This window comes from Perca fluviatilis, chromosome 11, assembly GCF_010015445.1.
Source record: "Perca fluviatilis chromosome 11, GENO_Pfluv_1.0, whole genome shotgun sequence".
NCBI classification, from domain to species: domain Eukaryota; kingdom Metazoa; phylum Chordata; class Actinopteri; order Perciformes; family Percidae; genus Perca; species Perca fluviatilis.
The window spans coordinates 18,434,689-18,455,852 of NC_053122.1; the positions used below are offsets into that span (position 1 = coordinate 18,434,689).

Genomic DNA, 21,164 nt, shown 5'->3' on the forward strand with positions numbered 1-21,164 from the left:
ATCCTAAAAAAAAAGGTGGAAAATGACTTCAAACACATCTTCAAGTTGTAATTTGTAGCACCAACACACATTGTTATCATGCACACATTTTCTTGAAATTTGTTTCTAATCAGTGTTTTTTCCTTTTGTTCTATAGGCTCAACTGCACTCCCTGTGCAGGGCTGTGTCCCAAGGTATGTATGGGTTTAAAAACTGTGGACTCAGTCACTGCTGCCCAGGCTTTGAGAGGCTGCACAGTTCTCAACGGGAGCCTGGTCATCAACCTGCGGGGAGGAAGTGAGTGTCTGTGGTTTATTTTATGGAATGAGGTTACAGTATAGAACAGAACAACACAAAGTATTTGATTATAATAGAGCATCTTTGTTACTCAGGAGAGCTAACCAGCCAGCTCTCTCAATAATGTTTCCTATTATTGTCAGGAGGCGATGCTAATTGCCAAATTTCATATGCCTCCATAAATCTGGACCTCTATCACTTACTGGTACTTGTTACTTTGTTCATCTATGAACTAAGTTAGCATTTGCACTTTGTTTAGCTAACGTTAGCCAGCAAGACATTCATTTGGAGATAAAACCATGTTAGTAAGAAATAATCCTTGTGAAGGTGTAAAAGAAACAGACTGGGAGGGAGATGCGATTTTGATGATGGCAAATGTTACGTTACAGCCTCTCGTCATGATTTATGTGCCGGACCTGCCCTGTTTGGTCATGCATCATGGTGTAGCTGCTATCTTGGATCAAACAGGGCCTTGAGTTGAGCTGTATGCAGCTGTTGGACAGAGACATGATCTGTTTAGAGACCAATAACAAGAAAAACAAACATGCACATTTAAATCAAAAACATCCTTCAACATCACATAATGTGTTTATTTTATTTTGCGTAAGGACTTTTTCAGTCAAAGGTGAAACAACACTGATAAGAAGTTATAGTTGCCATGCCCACTCCATTAACTTCAATAGAAGTGGCACCACCAAAGTCTGGCACCACTGCAGAATATACAGTCGAAAAAAAATAAGGTCCGGGACCGCCTAGAAAATTACAATTAACTTTTTTTTTTTTTTTTGTCAGAACAGCCTAAATAGGGGAAATGTATTATTAATATTTTGCAAATAAAAGAAAACTGTAAAAAACTTGAAAACAGCAGAGAACCGTTGCCTGTTGCCAAAGAACAGCTGCCTGGGAGCTTTTGTAATAAGTATGCTGTAGAATCAGAAGTCACTTCAAGGCTTGTGTCTTTTGGTTTTCTGTAGACAACATAGCAGCTGAACTGGAGGCCAGTCTGGGCCAGCTGGAGGAGATCACTGGCTACCTGACAGTGCGACGTTCCTACGCCCTCGTATCCCTCTCTTTTTTCCGCAAACTCCGTGTTATTCGTGGAGAGGAACAGGAAATCGGGTAAGACTCCGTCCTCTGAGCCTCATCTCATCCTCGCCATGTCTGAGCCTCCTCCTGTAATTATGAGTTAAAAGCGGAAGGACTGACCTTTTCAAAATGTCTTTATGTGGTAACTGTTTTTGATTAAACGTTCCCAAATCATATATGAGGCTTCATTCAGACAAGCACAATGGGCTACACTTACAGTAGAAATGGCAAAGGATAGGCATACGATGCAAGTTGTAGGCTAACCGTGCTGAAATACTTTTCTGTTGTTACTTTTTAATAATATCCTCAGCTAAATGTGATATGTTTCATGATAATATGTTTCATTGCAATCTTGTGTGTTCTTTTCCAGGAATTACTCATTCTATGCCCTGGACAACCAGAACCTGCGGCAGCTCTGGGATTGGTCCAAACACAAGCTGACCATCCTGCAGGGACGCATGTTTTTCCACTACAACTCCAAACTCTGCATGTCTGAGATCCGCAAGATGGAGGAAGTGACTGGGACCAAAGAGCGGCAAGTCAAGAACGACATCGCCTCCAAGACCAATGGAGACCAGGCCTCATGTAAGAACCTCTGCTCTGAAGACATGTCAGTTGTTGCAGGAGTTACTATGGCAACAGAAAACACCAGAGTCCGCCCTGGTACAGATGCAAACATAGTCATAGTTATTGTTATGATGGTCATTTCCTGTCCCGCTGTTTGCAAATGTCTTCCGGCATACTGTACCTTTTACTGATTAAATAGGACCAACCAAAAGAGCAAAGCAAAGCACCAATAACTGTTAACATGGTAACACAGTGACATAGGTGTTTTTGTACTTTCCATCGTAAACTACATGCTTGATTCAAGTTAAGAGACGGGGTGCAGGAATGAGTTCACTGTACTTCTACATAGATTAAGACAAGGGGATAATCTCTCTTTCATGTTTTGATATGTCTCGTTTATTAGCCTGACCTAAGAGAGAGGCAGTAAATTAGATGTGACTATTATCTCTCTATAACACAGATGGAAAAATGTAGATCATTTCTCGCTTTACTTTGAGCTTTTCCTGCTGTTTATTGCTTTTAACTGATTAATGTCTTTTCTAAGGTGAGAACCATGTGTTGAAGTTTACCCTGATTCGAACCATGAGCGATAAGATAATGGTCAAGTGGGAACCCTTCTGGCCTTCAGACTTCAGAGACCTGCTGGGCTTCATGGTGCTCTACAAAGAAGCGTAAGTAAATCTTCAGCCATCATTAACAATCAGACTTGGATCTCTGCCAGGCAAATATTGTTTTCAGCCGCATAATTACTTTATATATAAGAAAGCGATGTGTAGACATATACATATATATGTGCATATTGTATATATATAGGGTTGGGTATCGTTTGTTTTTTTTCCGATACCGGTGCTAAAATGATACTTTTAAACCGGTGCTGGTGCCTGAAAAAAATAGGGTAATAGGGAATAGGGTATTTTTCAATAACTTTGAATGCACCATGAGGCTTACTAGTTTGAAGGTTTTTTTTCTTTTTTTTTAAGAATAATACCTACAAAGTACTGCAATCAGGAAAATATCCTCCCTTTGAACCAGCATCATTTTGAGGGTCTCTCTGACCTCAGTGATGTATTCCCTTTACTGACTGGTCAGATAAATACAATGATAAATTGCTGTAACAAAACATCAAACTGAAACTCAATATCCTTTCTGAACTGGAATACAATTTAGGCCTACATATAACAATTGTTTCTTTCGTATACCGTTATTGTTTTCCCCAACAACAGACCTTTTCAGAACGTAACCGAGTTTGACGGGCAGGATGCCTGCGGCTCCAACAGCTGGGTGATTGCTGACGTAGACCCTCCTCGTCGAGCCACAGAGGGGGACAAAGAGCAGTTAGAACCAGGTCATCTCATCCTACCACTGAAGCCCTGGACGCAGTACGCCATTATGGTGAAAACCCAGCTCTCTGCCTCTGATGAGCACCAGGTCCACGGAGCCAAGAGTGAGATCATCTATGTTCGCACCAACGCCACCAGTAAGATAGAGATTTGTATTGTTCACTGGTTCTTTAGTGACATGACATCCCCTTGATATATTTTAACGGTCTATTCAATTTGGAATCAGTCTGTATAACCTGTAACTTAATGTGTAGCTATTATCACTGGTTCTGCTTTAGTTTCCACTGTACTGTAAGTTCCTGAACCTACATTTCAGCACTTCTCAGGAGGTGGCACTAAATCTATTCGCAGAGACATTGAATGTAGAGTTGTTCTAATACCAATGCCAGTATCGGGAAAGCCTCCGATACTGCCTAAAATGCTGGTATCGGCGAGATTACATTACAGTAAAATGATGTCATTTTGTGAACTTACCAGACTGTACTAGTTGTTCTATTATTTGCCTTTACCCATGTAGTCATTAAATCCACGTTACTGATGATTATATATCAAAAATCTAACATTTTGCGAAAGCACCAAATGTCAACCCTACAATACTTCCGCAATATCGATATCGAGGTATTGGGTCAAAAATATCGTGATATTTAATTTTCTCCATATCGCCAAGCCCTATTGTCACTCAAAAAATAGTAGCCTACACAGAAAGTTGCACTGGCAGCTACTGTTTTGAAGCAGCGAAGAATTAATTTCCGGTTTTGTCTGTTCGCAGAGAGTGTAACAGAGTATATTCTCGTATTGTCAGACCTATCTCCACATCGCTGTGTCAGTGATAAAAGGAGTGTAATGTTACTCAGAGCTAAAAATGTCCACAATTTCACAATAATTTACACTGGAAAATCCCACCAGTGAAATGGCGATTTGTATGGTATGGAAGCTTCAGTTTTGAGGAGTGGCACTAATGTTGCCAATTTAAGTGTGGCTACGGTTTATACTGTTACTTTACTATTTAAAATTTGAAATGTCTTTTTCTTTTATTTTACTAAATTGTGGATGCACAGTTTTTTGGAATTTTTATTTATTTATAGATGTATTTAGTTATTTTGATATGATAGCAATCATATCACATCCATACATGGTTAGTGGTATACAGCTGTTAAAAAATAAATAGATATACAGTATATATTTTAATGCATTGGAATCGGATCGGTACTCAGTATCGGCTGATGCACAAGTTTAGGTATCGGAATCGGTATCCGGAAAGACAAAATGGTATCGGAACACCTCTAATTGAATGCAATTAATGACTCTTAAATGTCAACTGTGTAGAAGTGTATTGATATATACAGGTGGTATTCTGATTCAAAATACCTGACATTTTACAGTAACGTTGGGGTTGCAAACAGTGGAAACCCAAGGTTGAACCTCAAACCAAAGTCTTACAGGTTAGTAAAAGTTAAGGTTATTAGAAGCTCCAGGTTACGGCTCGTGAAATTCCTGCAGAGGAAAAGGTCCATTTCTTCTCCTGTGCTATAATTAAAGTATTTTTAGGATTGACTTGAATACACATTTCTTGTGGCGTTACTATCATTGACTAGTGGACTCAGTGTTATGTGTGTCAGTCTGGCAGCTGCCAAAATGTCCTTGGCACAAGAACAGGGAAGAGGAAGACAGATGGCATGATCTGCCTGGGGTGCCACCGACCAACAGGGTGCTACTGCGTGCAAGGTGTCTGCATCAGTCTGTCACGCAGCAATCATAAATCTCTTCCCCAGTACTTAATTGTACTTTGCCACCCACAGTGTGCGTCGTGTGCAGTTTGAGTTTGTCGCAGTCACTATTACCTGTCTAACCGGCTTCCTTTAACACAATGTGCTCTTCCTTCCTGATAAACCGCATCAAACATGGCATCCCTCGCTCACACGAAACCGGCCTCCAGCAGAGACGCATCACTCAGTCAGTCAGCCGTGTCAAGGGAGGGTTGTTTTCTGTCGGTCTAGCAACCGCTCCGGGTTCCTGGTCTGTGTCATGTCTAACCAGCATACCTCATCAGAAGGGCAAAGCTGTCATTACAAATAAGCTGTTGCTGGACAATGTGGTCGGACCAGTGTGCTGCACTGTCATGAAACGCAGACAACACAATCGCTCTGTGACAATGAAGCTCTGGTTTTTGTGTCTCCTTAAGGTTCAGTCTGATATCCCAACGCACCACACCTTCCTCCCAGTTGTTCTCCTCCACACACACTTTTCTTATGAAGTACAATTGTCAACACTTTGTTCAATGATATTTTTGTCTTCTCAGAACTCCTAATCCACTTCAGGCCAGGACACTTTTAAGATGTAAAGTGTCTTTTATTTGCCTCCCACTCGGAAATCTGATTCATACATCAACTCAAAAGACTGCTCACCAGTCAGATGTACGGTGATGCCAGTTAGTGTTCCTGCCACATGTAGCTGGTGACCTCCTTTTGTACTCGCAGCACAGAAGACTTTATCATCTGCCCACATCTAATGCAAATAAGAGATCACAAAGCACATTTAGATGTATAATAGGATAAAAAACAATGATTATGTAGCTGCAAAAGACATTTTTAACTGCATTTAATTCTCGCCAACAACAAGCACTTGGTACCTCATCCTGCTTTTGCAAATCACACAGTGACTCATGTTTATTATGCTTCCTGTGTTAGTCCTGCTAATCTGTGTTCACTTTCCTGTAACATATGTATGAAGAATGTAGCATTGTTACATAAACATTGTCAACAAGTTACAACTGATGTAAAAACTCAATTAAGGCAATTCTAAATCGATCAATCTAAAATAAGAGTAAGAAAAAAAATGAGAATGTTATATTGACTTCTTATATTTTTATATAAGTATTATTTGAAATGTATTTTCTCACAGCCACATTTTAAAATATTCAAAATACCACACCTGCCAAAACTACTGAAAACCAGAACTGAAACTAAATCTAAACCACAGCTTAACTAACACTACCAAAGCCACACTGGAAAACACGATTCAACTCAAACTGAAATAAAGACAAACACAAATGAAAAAAAAAATGTTATATTACAACAAACCAAACAAGGCTCTCTTCTGCACTAGCCAGAGTGCAGAAAGTACTACTAAAAATGCAAACAAACAAACAAAATTTGGAAATTCTGCACTCATTTCAATCACTCGGATGTACAAGAGAAAAACACATATATCAAGTAGTGTAATAAACAAAAACTGCAAATTCCCAGAGCAGGCAGCTGCTGGTCACAGAGCCAACACCCTGCCAGTAAGTGTGTTTCATTAGTTATACTGTAACATAAAATGCAAATTAGAATGAAAAGTGAATGAAATGAAAGGGCACTTCTCCCCTGCTATCTTTAATAATTCCCAATGATTCATTTGTAGAAATTAGCTAAGTGTGACACCAATGTATCAGGATTTTTCAGATATTGTTTTGTGTTTCAGGACTAAAAGTTGTTTTCTGTAGTGAAATAATATTGAGCATCTCTTTTACATGAGAGAAACACAGACCTTTAGCTTCAACTTTTTAACTCACTTAACTGCAGTATTGTGATCAGTCGAAGTACATGTAATATTCTTACTTAGCTGTACAATCAGCTCATGGTCTGATATATTGGCAATTTTTTTTTTTTTTTAAACAAATTGACCAAAGACCTTTTTAATTACTGCTTATTAGCTTGTCAACATTTTCAGGCTGCAGTTTACACTGCTGCCCGTTCAGTGTTATTGTATGTCATTTAAGTGTCTCAGCTGACATTTGACGTATTTAACAATGTTTTTTACATTGTTTTAATGTGTGTACCTTGTTTCTCACTTATTTCTACTTTGTATTTTTAAGATATTTATGCTTTGTGTTTTTTGTTTTTGTTGTCACTGTTAAGCAACCAGCTGCCCTTCAGAGACAAATACAGAGATTGATGGATAAACAAACAAAAGTATGCTTTTAGATGCCCTTATTACTTGTTAAACCTCTGTATTTGTGTGACGTCTCCCCAGAACCCTCAGTCCCACTGGACCCCATTTCCTCGTCCAACTCTTCCTCCCAGATCATCCTCAAGTGGAAACCTCCCAACGACCCCAACGGCAACATCACTCACTACCTGGTCTTCTGCCAGCGCCAGCCTGAAGCCAGCGAGCTTTACAAGTTTGACTACTGTCAAAAGGGTGAGCCACGTTGTTTATCGTCGACCTGTTGTTGTGTCTGCTTCTGTGTTTGTGGTTTTGTGTGTCTGCGAGCGAGAGAGAGAAAGAATGTCTTTTGCGATGTTTACATTGGCAGAAGAGCTCTTCTCAAAAAGCTCGTGGCTACTTCAAGTTGTTCCTGTCTGCTCCCAGGACACTCTGTGATGACTGTGATCTGAATCTATTTGATGGGTAATCATATCAAGATTTTATTTTAGATTTTCCAAATATAAACATTGATCCACATTATTTACAAATTAACAAAACAGAAGTACACAATCAAACAATGAGGCTTTGCTTACTTCATGTACATAAAACATCATTAAGACTGACATATCTAAAGTCAACACATCTTCCCCTTTTTTCATTAGCTGTAGAAGCCCTGGCAGAATTTTCTTAACCCAAAGAGTCATATTTTTAATAAAATGAAAACATTAAAATCACTAAAACTGGAGTTAAAAATGTCCAAATGACAACATAAATATGTCTAAAGCACACTGTTCATGGTGTCTCACTCTCAGCAGGATAGACAGAAAAGTACAGCAGAAAAGCATGTGTAGAACTTGTTTTATCTTTGAGAACATTTTAAGCATAGTGACCCCTTGTGAATTGAACCGAGTGCTACTCTGTACCCACCGAGCAAGAAAATCAAGTGCAATTAAGGTGAATCATTTGTTTGCGTAGTATTATGTCGCTTAAACTACATGAAACCTGGCACTAGGACATCAGGATCTTCCTCTCACTCCAGCTCGGGGTCAGGCAAAGTTCAGCTGGGTTATTCATGTCACAGCCTGACCTACGTGGATGCCTTGCCTCAGTGCCCTTCCATGTCAGCACACAACAGAGCCAAAACTTAACTCTTTTAAACTCCCATAATTCCCACACATCCAGAGAGATACGAGTCTGCGGGGAGGTTGTGTCACTGGTAATTTATCTCCAGTAGAGAGGGTGAAGACCAGGGGATGCCAATGATAGACATGCCCCTCAGGTGTGTGTGTGTGTGTGTGTGTGTGTGTGTGTGTGTGTGTGTGTGTGTGTGTGTGTGTGTGTGTGTGTGTGTGTGTGTGTGTGTGTGTGTGTGTGTGTGTGTGTGTACTTGGATACTTTTGCATAAAACTGAGTTATGTTCTTATGTCTGACTGTATGTTTTCTTTTTCTCTCTGGTTGCTATATCTGACTCCATTTCACCAGGGATGAAGTTGCCGTCACGAGTGCCCACTCAGGTTGACAGTGACGAGGAGCAGAAATGGAACCAGACGGAGGAGCAGGGCCCGGGGACACGATGCTGCGCCTGCCCCAAAACCGACAAGGAGCTCAAGAAGGAGAAAGAGGACTCAGAGTACCGCAAAACCTTTGAGAATTATCTCCACAATGAAGTCTTTGAGATCAAGTAAGACAACTGACAACAGAGTTGTCTTTTTAAGGATTAGATGTAAGAAAACTGTAGCGTTACTTAACTTTGGGTTTGAGTCAAGTTGGATTAAATCAGAAAGCCATTTCTTTTCTTTGTCTTCATGTTGTCAAACTCGATCCAGTTCAACTTTGCTTTCAGTTTAGCTTCCCACACAAATAAGTAAATCTCTCATGCACCATCTTTTGTTTGGTATTTGTATCATACTGAGCACTTTCATGAAAAAGCAGTATGAGTATTTGGACTATTTCTAATAATATTACTACATTATAATTATTATTACTAAATATAAATTATAATGTTCTATTTAAGTGTTACTTGAGTACCAGGGACTCAGCTAAAACTTAGTTTCAGACACTATATCCGACAAGCAGTTCTCACGGAGAATACTGGCAGTTTAACCCCTTTTTTGTCATTGTGGCTCCAACTACTGCTCCCTGCAATCTCCATTATCTAATTCTTTTTAAATTTTTTTAAATTTTGCTTCTATCCTCTGAATGTCTAATGCTGTTTTTAAAACTTAAAAACTTGCCTTACCTTGTTTAGACGCTCAAGAGAGCGACGCTCTGTGGTGGGCATCGCCAACCAAACACAACCCTTCCTCACCACTGCCCCCAGCCCTCCCCAGGGCACAGGCATCCCCGAGGACGAGGAAACCTTTGAAAGCACAAAGACAGTGGTTACCGTCCACGCCCACGCCAAGGAGTCCACTGTCATTTCCAGCCTGCGCCACTTCACCAGCTACCAGATCGAGGTCCACGCCTGCAACCACCTGACCGATCCGGCCCGCTGCAGCATGGCAGCGTATGTCAGTGCCCGCACACTGCCTGAAGGTATGGAGTTAAGCAAGATTAATGCTTCTGCGGGGGCTCTACGCAGAGCTTACGCCGTAGCCTACGTAAGTAGCATGAGGTTTATACTTGTGTGCTGGTATATGAGTCGTTCTTGCGCATCTCTTTAAGAGAATAGCAGAATGGCGGAATGTATGTGTGCAGGGGAGTGTGTGGTGTACATCAGGCTTCGGCTTAGGGTCCGTATCTACACGTACCTATGTACGTAACTACACCGTGGATTTAACACAGAAGCATAAATCCCGCTTTACTGATAGCTCTTCTTTTGTAACTGTTACTAAGGAGAGGGAGAGTGTGGGTCTATGTAATAAAACCACATCACCATCAAGAGGGGCGTAGCTGCCTTAGCCTTGAGATGTTGGTGATTTGAATCGACTGTAGCTCCGAAGCCCTCAAAATGTGTGGCTTTTTATCCCCTCTCTATCACAGATTTTTCCTCCTCTGAATCTTGTTAAATAAAAAAATAAAAACTCACATCTTAAAGATTCTGATCTGTTTGTTTGGCAACAAACAACTTGTTTATTCACAATGCAACTTGTCCACCAACAAACTAATGTGTCCTCAAGCAGAGATGAAAAGTGAGATACAGAGGTCTGGTAAACTCACTTCTTTCTAACTCCATACCCTCAGATTTTTTAAATTTTAAACTTGTCATCCAATTGCCTGTTTCAAAAAGAACTACGTTAAATTATAGAGGTAATAAAATATATATATATATATATATATATATATATATATATGCATTGTATTTTTGATAATGATTTGGCTTTTTGGCAGTTTGGCGTTTGTTTAACAGAGGACAGTGTAAAGACAGACAGGACGCCTGGAGAGAGAGGTAGAGGGAGAGGGAGAGACCATTAGGCCAGCTGGATGCCCCTACATCTCACCACTTTACGCCAAACAACCCTGAATTTTAATAGAAATATATTTAATGAAACCACATGACTTTGTTCTCCGCAGACAAAGCTGATGACATTGAGGGTCCCATCAGATACGAGGTGACAGAAAATGCAGTGCACGTCACGTGGCAGGAACCGGTGTCCCCAAATGGTATGATCATCCTGTACGAGGTCAACTACAAGAGGCTGGGAGACACAGAGGTGAAGACACACACACACACACACACACACACACACTCACACTCGTTGGGTCAGTGGGTACATTAGTTCATGGTTAAACATACGCTCATTCGTACTCAGAAAGCACTTTTTATATTTCTCATTGAACACGAACACATGAGCTACTAGTGAAAGACAATTTACTTGAGAACCGAATCAAATGTATCAATCTTAAAACTACCCATGCAGGACCGACAAATAAGAGAGGCAATACTTATTACTTGACTTGGATTTTAAAATTTGGCCTTAGGGCCTCCCTAATGTCATTTGGTTGCTAAACTTAATAAAAACGTAATTTTAGCATTGCACCATGTTTTAGTTGCTATGGAGACAGGTCTACAAAACATCTGGTTGATGCTGCAGACTGTTATTTACTGTGGAAAACATTAAAAAACAACTCAGATATTCCCACAGTGGAAACATAAAATAACATGAAACACTATCCTATACAATGAGTCAAAATGTTATTTTAAACAGAAATTATGAAGCAGCCATTTGCGGTTTATAGTTTGTTGTCCACTGCTTAAACCTCAGCATTGTTCTTCTGCAGGAGCTGCACTACTGCGTGTCAAGGAACATGTACAGAGATACCCGGGGCTGCAAGCTGAAAGTGATGCATCCTGGGAACTACACGGTGAGGATCAGGGCCACCTCGCTGGCCGGGAACGGATCCTGGACCGAACCCACGTACTTCTACATCCAGGATTCAAGTAAGTGTCCATCTGCCATGAAGACAAACCTTGAGCTGTGTTCCAAATCCATACAACATTCAGATTCTATACAGTATGTCCCACATACTAATAATTATACTGTTTTAGCAGGTAGTACACAAAAACATCAACATACTTTACCATTTTATACTAACAGTACACAGTGTGACATTGGCAACTTTGGAAAGCTACTAACAATTAAACTTCACAACATCAAAATTGTTTCCCTAATAATTAACTTCTACTTTTTTTGTTTTTGTTTTTAGAGCTGGTTCACCACCACTCTATTTATCTAATTTATTTCAATTTGTTCCCAGCTCTGAGCAGCTCCTTGCAGAAGCCACGTCTGACTTAGTCCTCTTAACCATTATGTCAAGATCAAAAGATGCTACCAATTGTACTTGAAGCTGATTATCTTCACAGAGCTGCACATTGATCCTAGCTGCCGTTTAATGTGTGGGTTTCATAAGAGCTTGTTTTTGTTCTTCACCTGAAATGTGACTCACTGTCTGTGGCCGGATGTGTTGAACAGGCGATCCTCTCTACGTCGTGAAGATCATTATTGGACCGATCATCTGCTTTGTCCTGCTGCTGTTTGTGGCCGTGGCAGGATTCGTCGTTTTCAGGAAGAAGTACGCAAGCAGCACATTCTGTTCATTACTGTTGCTCATTTTCAAATTATTTTATATTTTGTAGTTTTTATTAAATACTTCTCTCTTTTTCCTTCTAGTCAAACTCAAGGACCTAGTGGTCCCATCTACGCCTCTTCAAACCCAGAGTATCTCAGTGCTAATGACAGTAAGCAAAGGATTTCAGCGATGTCAATCAATAATATAGAAGCTGACTTATTTTATTATTTAACTTGGATTCATAATTTTGATTTTAAGGGGTTATGGCGCTTTACTCAAAAATATACCTACACCTCTGAGCTACAGTAGCTAAGGAGGTACTACATGGGGACCACAAGAACTGTGATTGGTCAGCTTGGGCTGCTTGTGTTTTCTCCTACAAGTTTCTGATGCCAATAGAGATTGCTGATAGGAAAAACAGCAGTAAGCAAGTTTATGAAAAGACCTTTTTCAGTAACACACACCTGGCAAATATATATCTCCACTGTAAAACCTCTGTTCACCACAGTCACTGCTTCTTTCTATCACAGTGAATTAAAGATCATTTCAAAGCAGTCGTCTCCAATACAGTAACGAGACAGGTCATGGTCACTGTTTACAAATGAGTTCAGGTGCAGAGATTTATAAATTGTCTTAAATCACTTTATTACATTTTAACACTGGTCATTGGTAATTATAATAATTTCCTTGTTTTTACTCTTAACTGTCTGCTTTTAATGTCTTTACATGCACTTAGGGAATGTGATTATTCCCAGATTTCAGCAGTAACCCTTTTTCTGAAACTTTGTGAATGAAAAATGTAATGTTTCCTGATAGAAATCCTGTTTAGACAGGTAGATTTCTCTCGTATTATTTGGCAAATGGTTTGTGCACGTGCACGTGACAAAGTCAGTGAGTAAATGCTCTACTCAACTTCCTCAGTAAAAAAACAAAAACAAAAAAAAACTCTTCAAGCTGCAGCACAACGTAATATTAACCAGATTTTCTTTTTTTAACATTTCATTTACATAAAAATAAGTCTTTGAAAGATGCAAGGGAATAGGAAAGAAATCTGACTACTGATGAACTGCATTATCACATTATTAACTCACTGGCTTTCTTATGTGCATGTAAACTCAGTCATTATAAGTTGCATGTGTAACATTTTCCTGTCAATTTTGCCTGCAGTGTATGAGGAGGACGAGTGGGAAGTGGGCAGAGACAAGATCCACATTTTGAGGGAACTGGGTCAGGGCTCCTTCGGCATGGTCTACGAGGGCATCGCCAAGGACATCATCAAGGGCGAGGGGGACATGCACGTAGCGGTGAAGACGGTGAACGAGTCGGCCAGCCTGAGAGAAAGAATTGAGTTCCTGAACGAGGCCTCGGTCATGAAGGCCTTCAGCTGCCACCATGTGGTAAGGAGAGACAACATTTTCTGAAACTTGCCTTGTACATAAACACGAGGCATTGTAGTGTCAGTTTTTGTTACTGACAATGTGTAAAAGTGCTGGGTAGAGTGTGAATCTATGAACCCCACTGGAATGTTTTAACTGTCAATAATAAGACATTGTACCGATTTAGAAAAGTAAGTGAGAAATGTCCAATCATGGGCAAATACCAGACCTGTCCCACATTTAACTGTGTGAAGGGCGGCAGTATCACCTTGCCCCAGACCAGTAGGTCTGTCAGATAATTCCAAATCTATTCAAACTAGAATCTACTGTATATTGAAATGAAAACCCCTTCCTCTGTGTCTCCCAGGTGCATCTGCTGGGTGTTGTGTCTAAAGGCCAGCCCACCCTGGTGGTGATGGAGCTGATGACCCACGGAGACCTGAAGAGCTTTCTGCGCTCTCTACGACCGGACGCTGAGGTAATGAGATTTCAACACTTACCCCTGAATCACAAACCCAAGCAGAAGCTTTTAAGATATGCTCATATTTGGTTTGGGTTTAGTGACCTTGCAACAGTATACAAGCAGAAGTACTCCTATCTTCTGCCATGCGCTTCTTTTTCTTCTTTTCACTTCTGCTTTTTATGTAGATAAATAGTGCAATAGTCCTTTGTTGCATTTTTTTTAATCAGTATTTCTGATGGTTTCTATTTTATCTCTGCATGGGAAATTATTTTTACAATAAAGGGCATTAATACAGGACTTCGCAACTATCAGTGATTTACACACACACACACACACACACACACACACACACACACACACACACACACACACACACACACACACACACACACACACACACACACACAGTGTTTCACTGTTGTTATTTTGACTCCACCTAAGAGAAGTTAGGACCTGCTTTGGCACTATATACACTTGCAAGGTGCTATATAAATACACTTTACTTAACTTATTCTACATGTAAAAGTGCAGTGGTTCCTCAACTTCTATCCTCACAACAGATGTACAAACAGAGAAAAATGAACTGGCAGTTAACACATTAAGTAGAGTTACTTTTCTCCTGACACATTTCACTACATCTGCTGTTTTCCTCCCAGACAGATTGTTGTGGATTCAGAACTAAATCACATCTACCAAATGTAATTTAAGTAGACAAGGAACTGTGTGGCCTAATATGGATCTATTTGTGTGGCGTTAACACAATAACTGAAGCTGCTATACGGTTTTAATTATCGTTACACAATAACTAAATTTCACATTGATTTTACTTTTGATAAGTGTCATCTTCTGAATTGTGTAAATAAACAGATGGCACTTGGATTGGAATAGGAGGAAGAAGGACTGAGCACTTCGACAGAGGAGTTTAGCAGTTAGCACTAAAGTCAGCTGAAAACATCAAGCAGGCTTGTTTGGAGATGAACAGAAGGCCTCCAAACTGACTGAAAAAACTGTTGCTACTAAGCTGTTGCGTCAAGTCAAGTGTGATGATTAACTTTTGATTATAATAAACCTGATTATTTTCTTTATGCTGTGGGATCTAAGAAGTAACAAATGTTTAAGTATTAAAACCTAGGTTGGGTAGTAAAACATGAGTTGCTGACATGAAAACAATGTGTGAATCTCTGTGTTAGCAGATCAGATATTGAAAATCTGTCTTGTGTCCCTCAGAACAACCCCGGGCGTCCACCGCCCACTCTAAAGGAGATGATCCAAATGGCCGCTGAGATCGCCGACGGCATGGCTTACCTTAACGCTAAGAAGTTTGTCCACAGAGACCTGGCAGCCAGAAACTGCATGGTAGCTCACGATCTTACCGTCAAAATAGGAGGTGAGTTTTAGCACAACAGGCACAAAAGAGTTTTTGACAACAATGGCAGACAACAATGCATGCTGCTACTTACGTCACTGTGACAGCAGATATAATTTGAAATTGGTATTTACCCAAATAGGAGCCATTTTTGAGATAGAGGTCAATTCAATATTGTTACTGTAGTGTGTACACTAGGGCCCTCATGTACGTACATTTGCAAACGTAGCGTTATCAGCGCCATGGCCAACCCTCAGAAAGCACACGCTGTGATACTTCAGCTTACGTCGTATTTACCAAACCTGCAGTTCATCGGATAATTCTCCGCCCATTATACCGTAAATTGCGCTGTAGCAAAGCGTTAAGTACTTGTGCTATGATACGGCTGAGTGCAGACTGTGATATTCTCACTGCGATGCTATGACTGTTTGAAATGATCCTGATGCCAATATTTGTAATGTAGCGAGGAGTTTAACAACTGCTGGAATGGGATGTGAACGCTGAGTCGGAGATTCAATGTCAACTTTGATTTCTTCCAGTAACTGTAATATTGCATGGCTGCTTAATCTGTAACGCTTAATGATTTTGTGTTCACTCAACTTAAAAAGTGTGATCCTTGTGGCAAAAATCCTTTCAGCTCGTCTCCTTGGCCTATGTCTCCGTCTTGCCCAGATTACTGCTGCCATTTCACCAGGAGGCATATGCGAGGAAACCCGCTTGCGGCTGGTTTATACCTGCTTTTAATAGGCGTTGAATTTTCACCGCAAAATAGAGGCGCGCTTTCACGGGATGTTTTTGTACATACCGCGGAATACATAATTAGGTGCACTTTACGCCTCCCATCTCTTTATGGAAAACTCCCACTTTCCCCTTGACCCTTCCGTGACCCTCCCGTGAATGCATATGCATGACTCGGACTTTTACCTCAGTGCGGCACGTTTGTACATACCTCGCCGTGCTTTTACGCGCACATTGCGAAACAAATACGCCTGAAGTGGGCGCAAAAGCGTTAGTACATGAGGCCCTAGGTCTCTTCTTTTCCAGTGTAGAGCTAATTGGTTGCCGAGTTGCATTTACTGGATGCATTCACTTACTATCCTGTCTATGCAGCCCCTCTGTGGCTTCAAGTTTGAACGTAACAATTATAACCCATATATTAACCCATATATAATCAAACTGTACATTACATAATTCCATGCAGAACAGACAAGAGAACCAAACTGGCTAACCTCAACAACAGCATTCAAGTCAAATTAGATGTATTTATTCAACATCTTCAACATGAAACACGTCATTGTGGAGTGCCTCACAAGGTCAATAAAATAATCCAACAGATTACAACTTGAATAGAGTGACACTGAAAAGCATTAGGGAATAAGTTGGTCTTAAATGACATTAAAATGTATTAAGCACTTTAAACATAAAAAAAACATTGTAACTAAGTGTTAACTCAGTGAATGCAACAAATAAAAATCATCTTTTCCTCACAGACTTTGGAATGACTAGAGACATCTACGAGACGGACTACTACAGGAAGGGAGGGAAGGGCCTGCTGCCCGTCCGGTGGATGGCACCTGAGTCTCTGAAGGACGGGGTCTTTACCGCAAATTCAGACTGCTGGTCAGTGACACCTCTGATTTTGGGTTTGTGTGTTGGCGTAGATGCTGCACATGGTATACTGTAACATGGTGTTGAGTGACAGCTGGTGTCAAGCAGTATGTTAAACAGGAGAATTAAATGTTAAGAAATCAGGGTTTGTGGAGTACATTCATAAAACTTGATCATTTATCATACAGCATCCTAGAAGATTCTACAAGCAAAGAGTAAAAGTCAGCTTACTCGTTGATAAAGTACCATTTTTTTATGAGTCCATTTTTAGTGCTTCTCCACACACCACACACCAGAATAATGAACAGTAAACACATTACAAATACTAAAATATGAGATCAGAACATGAGTGTGTAGCTAACCTGTTTTCATGCACCATTGTTTACCAGCATCGCAGCCGCCGCCTCTGCCCTCAGTCTACCTGTTCCCTGCATCAAGTGTTTACAGACAGATTACTCTGTCAGGTGCCTAATTGTCATGTCCTCATTCACCCTGTGTTGCTGATGTTGTCTTTCTTAAACTTGTTTGCCAGGTCATTTGGGGTTGTGCTTTGGGAGATCAGCACGCTGGCCGAGCAGCCGTACCAGGGCCTGTCTAACGAGCAGGTCCTCAAGTTTGTCATGGACGGAGGCTACCTGGACCGGCCAGACAACTGCGCTGACAGACTGTGAGTAGTAGTAGTCGTAGATATGGACAGAGGAAAACAAGAGTTTTAGTGTTAAATTATCTCAGACTTCTTGAGTCGTCAGTTTATTTACATTTCTCCAAATCACAAATTTCCACATTTACAATCTGCATTAGAGCTGCAACAATTGGTCGATATATCAATTAGTGCATCAACAGAAAATGAGTCAGCAGCTATTTTGATGATTTATTAATCTAAGTTATTTTTTAAGCAAAAATGCCAAAAATTCTATGATTCCAGCTTCTCAGATGTGAGGTGTTGCTTATCTCTGTTTTATATCACAATATATAATATATCATTGTAAACTGAATATCTTTGAGTTTTGGACGGTTGGTTAGATAAAACAAGACATTTGAAGACCTCAGCTTGAACTGTGAAAAAATGCAGGGGAAGTTTGTCTCTGTTATTTGCCATTTTATAGGCAAATAACGATTATTGACTGATCAAGAATATAATCGGCAGAATAATTTGATTATGAAAGTAATAGTTAGTTGCAGCTGTAATCTGTACAATAAACAGGAAAAATAAAAGAAGCTTTCAGCAACTGCCAGGGCGGACAGACATGCAATAGATGTTGCATGTACAAGAGTAGACTGTAGTATCAAAAGTAAAATTACAAAATGTAGAAACCGGATGACAATATCAGATTAAAGTACAAAGATTTAGTATAATAAGTAAATATTAAGTGTACAAGGGGATCAGGGCTGGGGATGTATTTTTCTAATCAACGAATCCCATGAAAATATCAAAACCAGTAGTCTGTCCTAAACCTCTCTGTGGCACTCAGCACTAAGCTGACTAACAAGTTTAGTTAAAAAAAACAAGGCAAAGTAATTTCCTGAAACAGCTGGGCACTGTAGTTTGTAGCAAATGTTACTTTAAAAAGTGTGCTTTCTGGAGGGAATATTTGTAGCTGTGGATTAATAAACATTTGGTGTTCTAGTGTATTTACAGCAGCAGGATGGTGTACATGTGGGATTGACTCAAAATAAACTACAGTGCCCAGGTTCATCATAATGAAGGAACAAGTCACCCAGTACACCCACAGTGTGGCTTATTGATGTGTTTTTAATAGTTTTGGACAACAATGGAGCTCTGTGGGAGAGACAAATAAGGCCTTGGCTACACAGAAAATACTTGTTAGTATGATAAAATAATTTTCATCAGATTTGTTGGCATTAAGAAAAATGTATAATATCACTAGCCATATCCTTTCAGTTATAGTTAAGTTGTACGTAGATATTCCTAACCACACCGGACAGACAACTATGTTAACAAGCAATAAGTACATTGTGAAAGGAAGAAATAACTATAGTAAACAAAACTTTCAGACCTCAGTATCATTTCACCGTGATCTCACTCTCCCTGTATCCTCACGCAGACACAACCTGATGCAGATGTGTTGGCAGTACAACCCCAAGATGCGTCCTGCCTTCCAGGAAATCATTGAGATGCTACGCGAGGATCTGCATCCTTCCTTCCAGGAGTTGTCCTTCTTCTACAGTGAGGAGAACAAGCCACCCGAGACCGAAGACTTTGACCTGGACATGGAAAACATGGAGAGCATCCCACTGGACCCATCGTAACCCTATTCACAATAGATCATCCCGGACCCACATGATTGAACGAAAAGACTAACGGATCAACTACTGCCCTATACATACTGTACACATCCCACGCAGTCACGTCATTGCTATAGATTTAAATATATTTTTGTTTTTTGTTGTCATTTTATATAGATCACACTTTTATCACACTCTCTCTACATGAGCCCTTCAGTGCATAGCTCAGGACCTTATTTTTCTTCTCAGATGCCACAAACACACACTACAGAAAGTCCACACATGTATGCCAGAAGACACTTTTTTGTATTTATGGACGAACCTCCAGCGTCTCTCTTGTTCATGATTGTAGTTTATATACTGTATGTATATACAGTATATATATACTGTATGTATGTATGTATGTATGTATGTATATATATATATATATATATATATATATATATATATTGCCAAGTTTGTGCTAGACTGGGTGGATAATGGATTCAACTGTGAAACAAACTTTTGGCTGCTAAACCCACTGTCCCTTCCTGAGTCCAGACTGTGTCCCTCTCCCCCAATTCAACAAGAGGCTTCATCCCTGGGTTGCTTAGTTTTGAAAAAAAGTGCCCTTGTATTTTGTCTGTGGCCTACTGTACATCAGTTGTCATGGAACGATGTCTGAGTCTTTGTACACAAGCAGATGACGAACTGAAAATGAAAGACTTTGGGAACTCTGTTGGATAATCAAAGATGGTCCATCCTCGAACAAACTCATCCATTGGAGAAGCTGGTTGAAGTGGCTTACCTCCTCACACTTTGCAGTATTCCAAAATGGCACACAGGATAAACACAGGACTTCTGTTGGGTGATATATTTTAAAATGTATTTACGTTTCTTTCTTTTCCTTTTTTTTTTTTAGTTTTCACATTTACAGCTGAAGGATATTTAAACTGTTTTCAAAAACACGTTGGTGAATGAATTCCTCAGATTGACCAATAGCTGCTTCTTTGGTATATTTTAGTGGGTATAGAAGATAAAAAAATATATATAAATATATTGTTGATGTTTTTGTACATAGCTGATATTTTGTCATTCTTGAGGTATTTCCAGTCATAGAAAATGTTTTTACATGTTAGTCTCTTATGTTTATTTTTTCTAATCCAGAAAATCATACTAATTAGCTTTTTTGGACTCATGGTCAACCAACAGCGCGATGCCTGGGAGGAGTGTTTGGCGTCTTCAGCTTAAGATGTCTGCCCGTCATATCAAGATCAAATAAAATAGTGCTGTAAATAACGCAGCAAGGTGCATTCATGAAGAGGCTCCGGCAGTGCTTCTGTTATTTTCCATTCTCTTAATACATGTGTTTTTCCAAACAGTGTTGTTTCTTCAGTAAGTACTGAGATTATCATGTGTGTATATAAAGGGAAGTTGTGCTTTTATCTCAGTGAGTAGAGTATGGAGAGGTAAGAGTTTGTTTCAGACAGAGCCAGACATACAGTAAATATGATGTACACACACAACTCAACTTACATACAAACTAGAGCCCGAGTGAGATTGGATTTTTGAGGCCAATACAAATAAAATAAGAATCCTTTGGCAGATATTTCTTTTTTACAAAACCATTCAACACTACATGATCAAGTACTTTTGGCCCTAAAATTTGGTTATTTTTAAGATTTTATGAAGGTATATATACTGAGACAGGATATTTTACTTTTTACATTCTGATGTTTTACAGATGATGATAATGACATTAAATTCTGAGTAAACATTTCCTGAATTGCAATAATTATAAATATGATAAAGAACTATAACTAAAGAAACCAATACAATGAAGAAAAATAAGTAAAATGCAGTCTAGAAATGTTTATGTACAGCAATTCCCCATGTGTGTGTCCGACAATATATATGCTGATAGTAGTGACTTATCA

General features: G+C 39.7%; 1 protein-coding gene across 1 annotated transcript in view; it reads left to right on the forward strand.

The window, feature by feature from the left end:
* The window catches only part of insra (insulin receptor a), a 58,982-nt gene extending 39,705 nt beyond the window's left edge, over window positions 1-19,277 (forward strand). Inside the window, exons 4-21 of the mRNA XM_039815220.1 lie at window positions 137-276; window positions 1,251-1,395; window positions 1,733-1,947; window positions 2,474-2,600; window positions 3,153-3,406; window positions 7,284-7,451; window positions 8,661-8,859; window positions 9,427-9,713; window positions 10,692-10,831; window positions 11,400-11,559; window positions 12,092-12,191; window positions 12,290-12,357; window positions 13,356-13,585; window positions 13,932-14,042; window positions 15,255-15,414; window positions 16,884-17,013; window positions 17,534-17,668; window positions 19,068-19,277. Of these exons, the coding sequence (XP_039671154.1) occupies window positions 137-276; window positions 1,251-1,395; window positions 1,733-1,947; window positions 2,474-2,600; window positions 3,153-3,406; window positions 7,284-7,451; window positions 8,661-8,859; window positions 9,427-9,713; window positions 10,692-10,831; window positions 11,400-11,559; window positions 12,092-12,191; window positions 12,290-12,357; window positions 13,356-13,585; window positions 13,932-14,042; window positions 15,255-15,414; window positions 16,884-17,013; window positions 17,534-17,668; window positions 19,068-19,272 (2,974 nt within the window). The 3' untranslated portion in view covers window positions 19,273-19,277. The remainder of the gene's footprint in view (window positions 1-136; window positions 277-1,250; window positions 1,396-1,732; window positions 1,948-2,473; window positions 2,601-3,152; window positions 3,407-7,283; window positions 7,452-8,660; window positions 8,860-9,426; window positions 9,714-10,691; window positions 10,832-11,399; window positions 11,560-12,091; window positions 12,192-12,289; window positions 12,358-13,355; window positions 13,586-13,931; window positions 14,043-15,254; window positions 15,415-16,883; window positions 17,014-17,533; window positions 17,669-19,067) is intronic.
* Window positions 19,278-21,164: the final 1,887 nt, after the last annotated feature.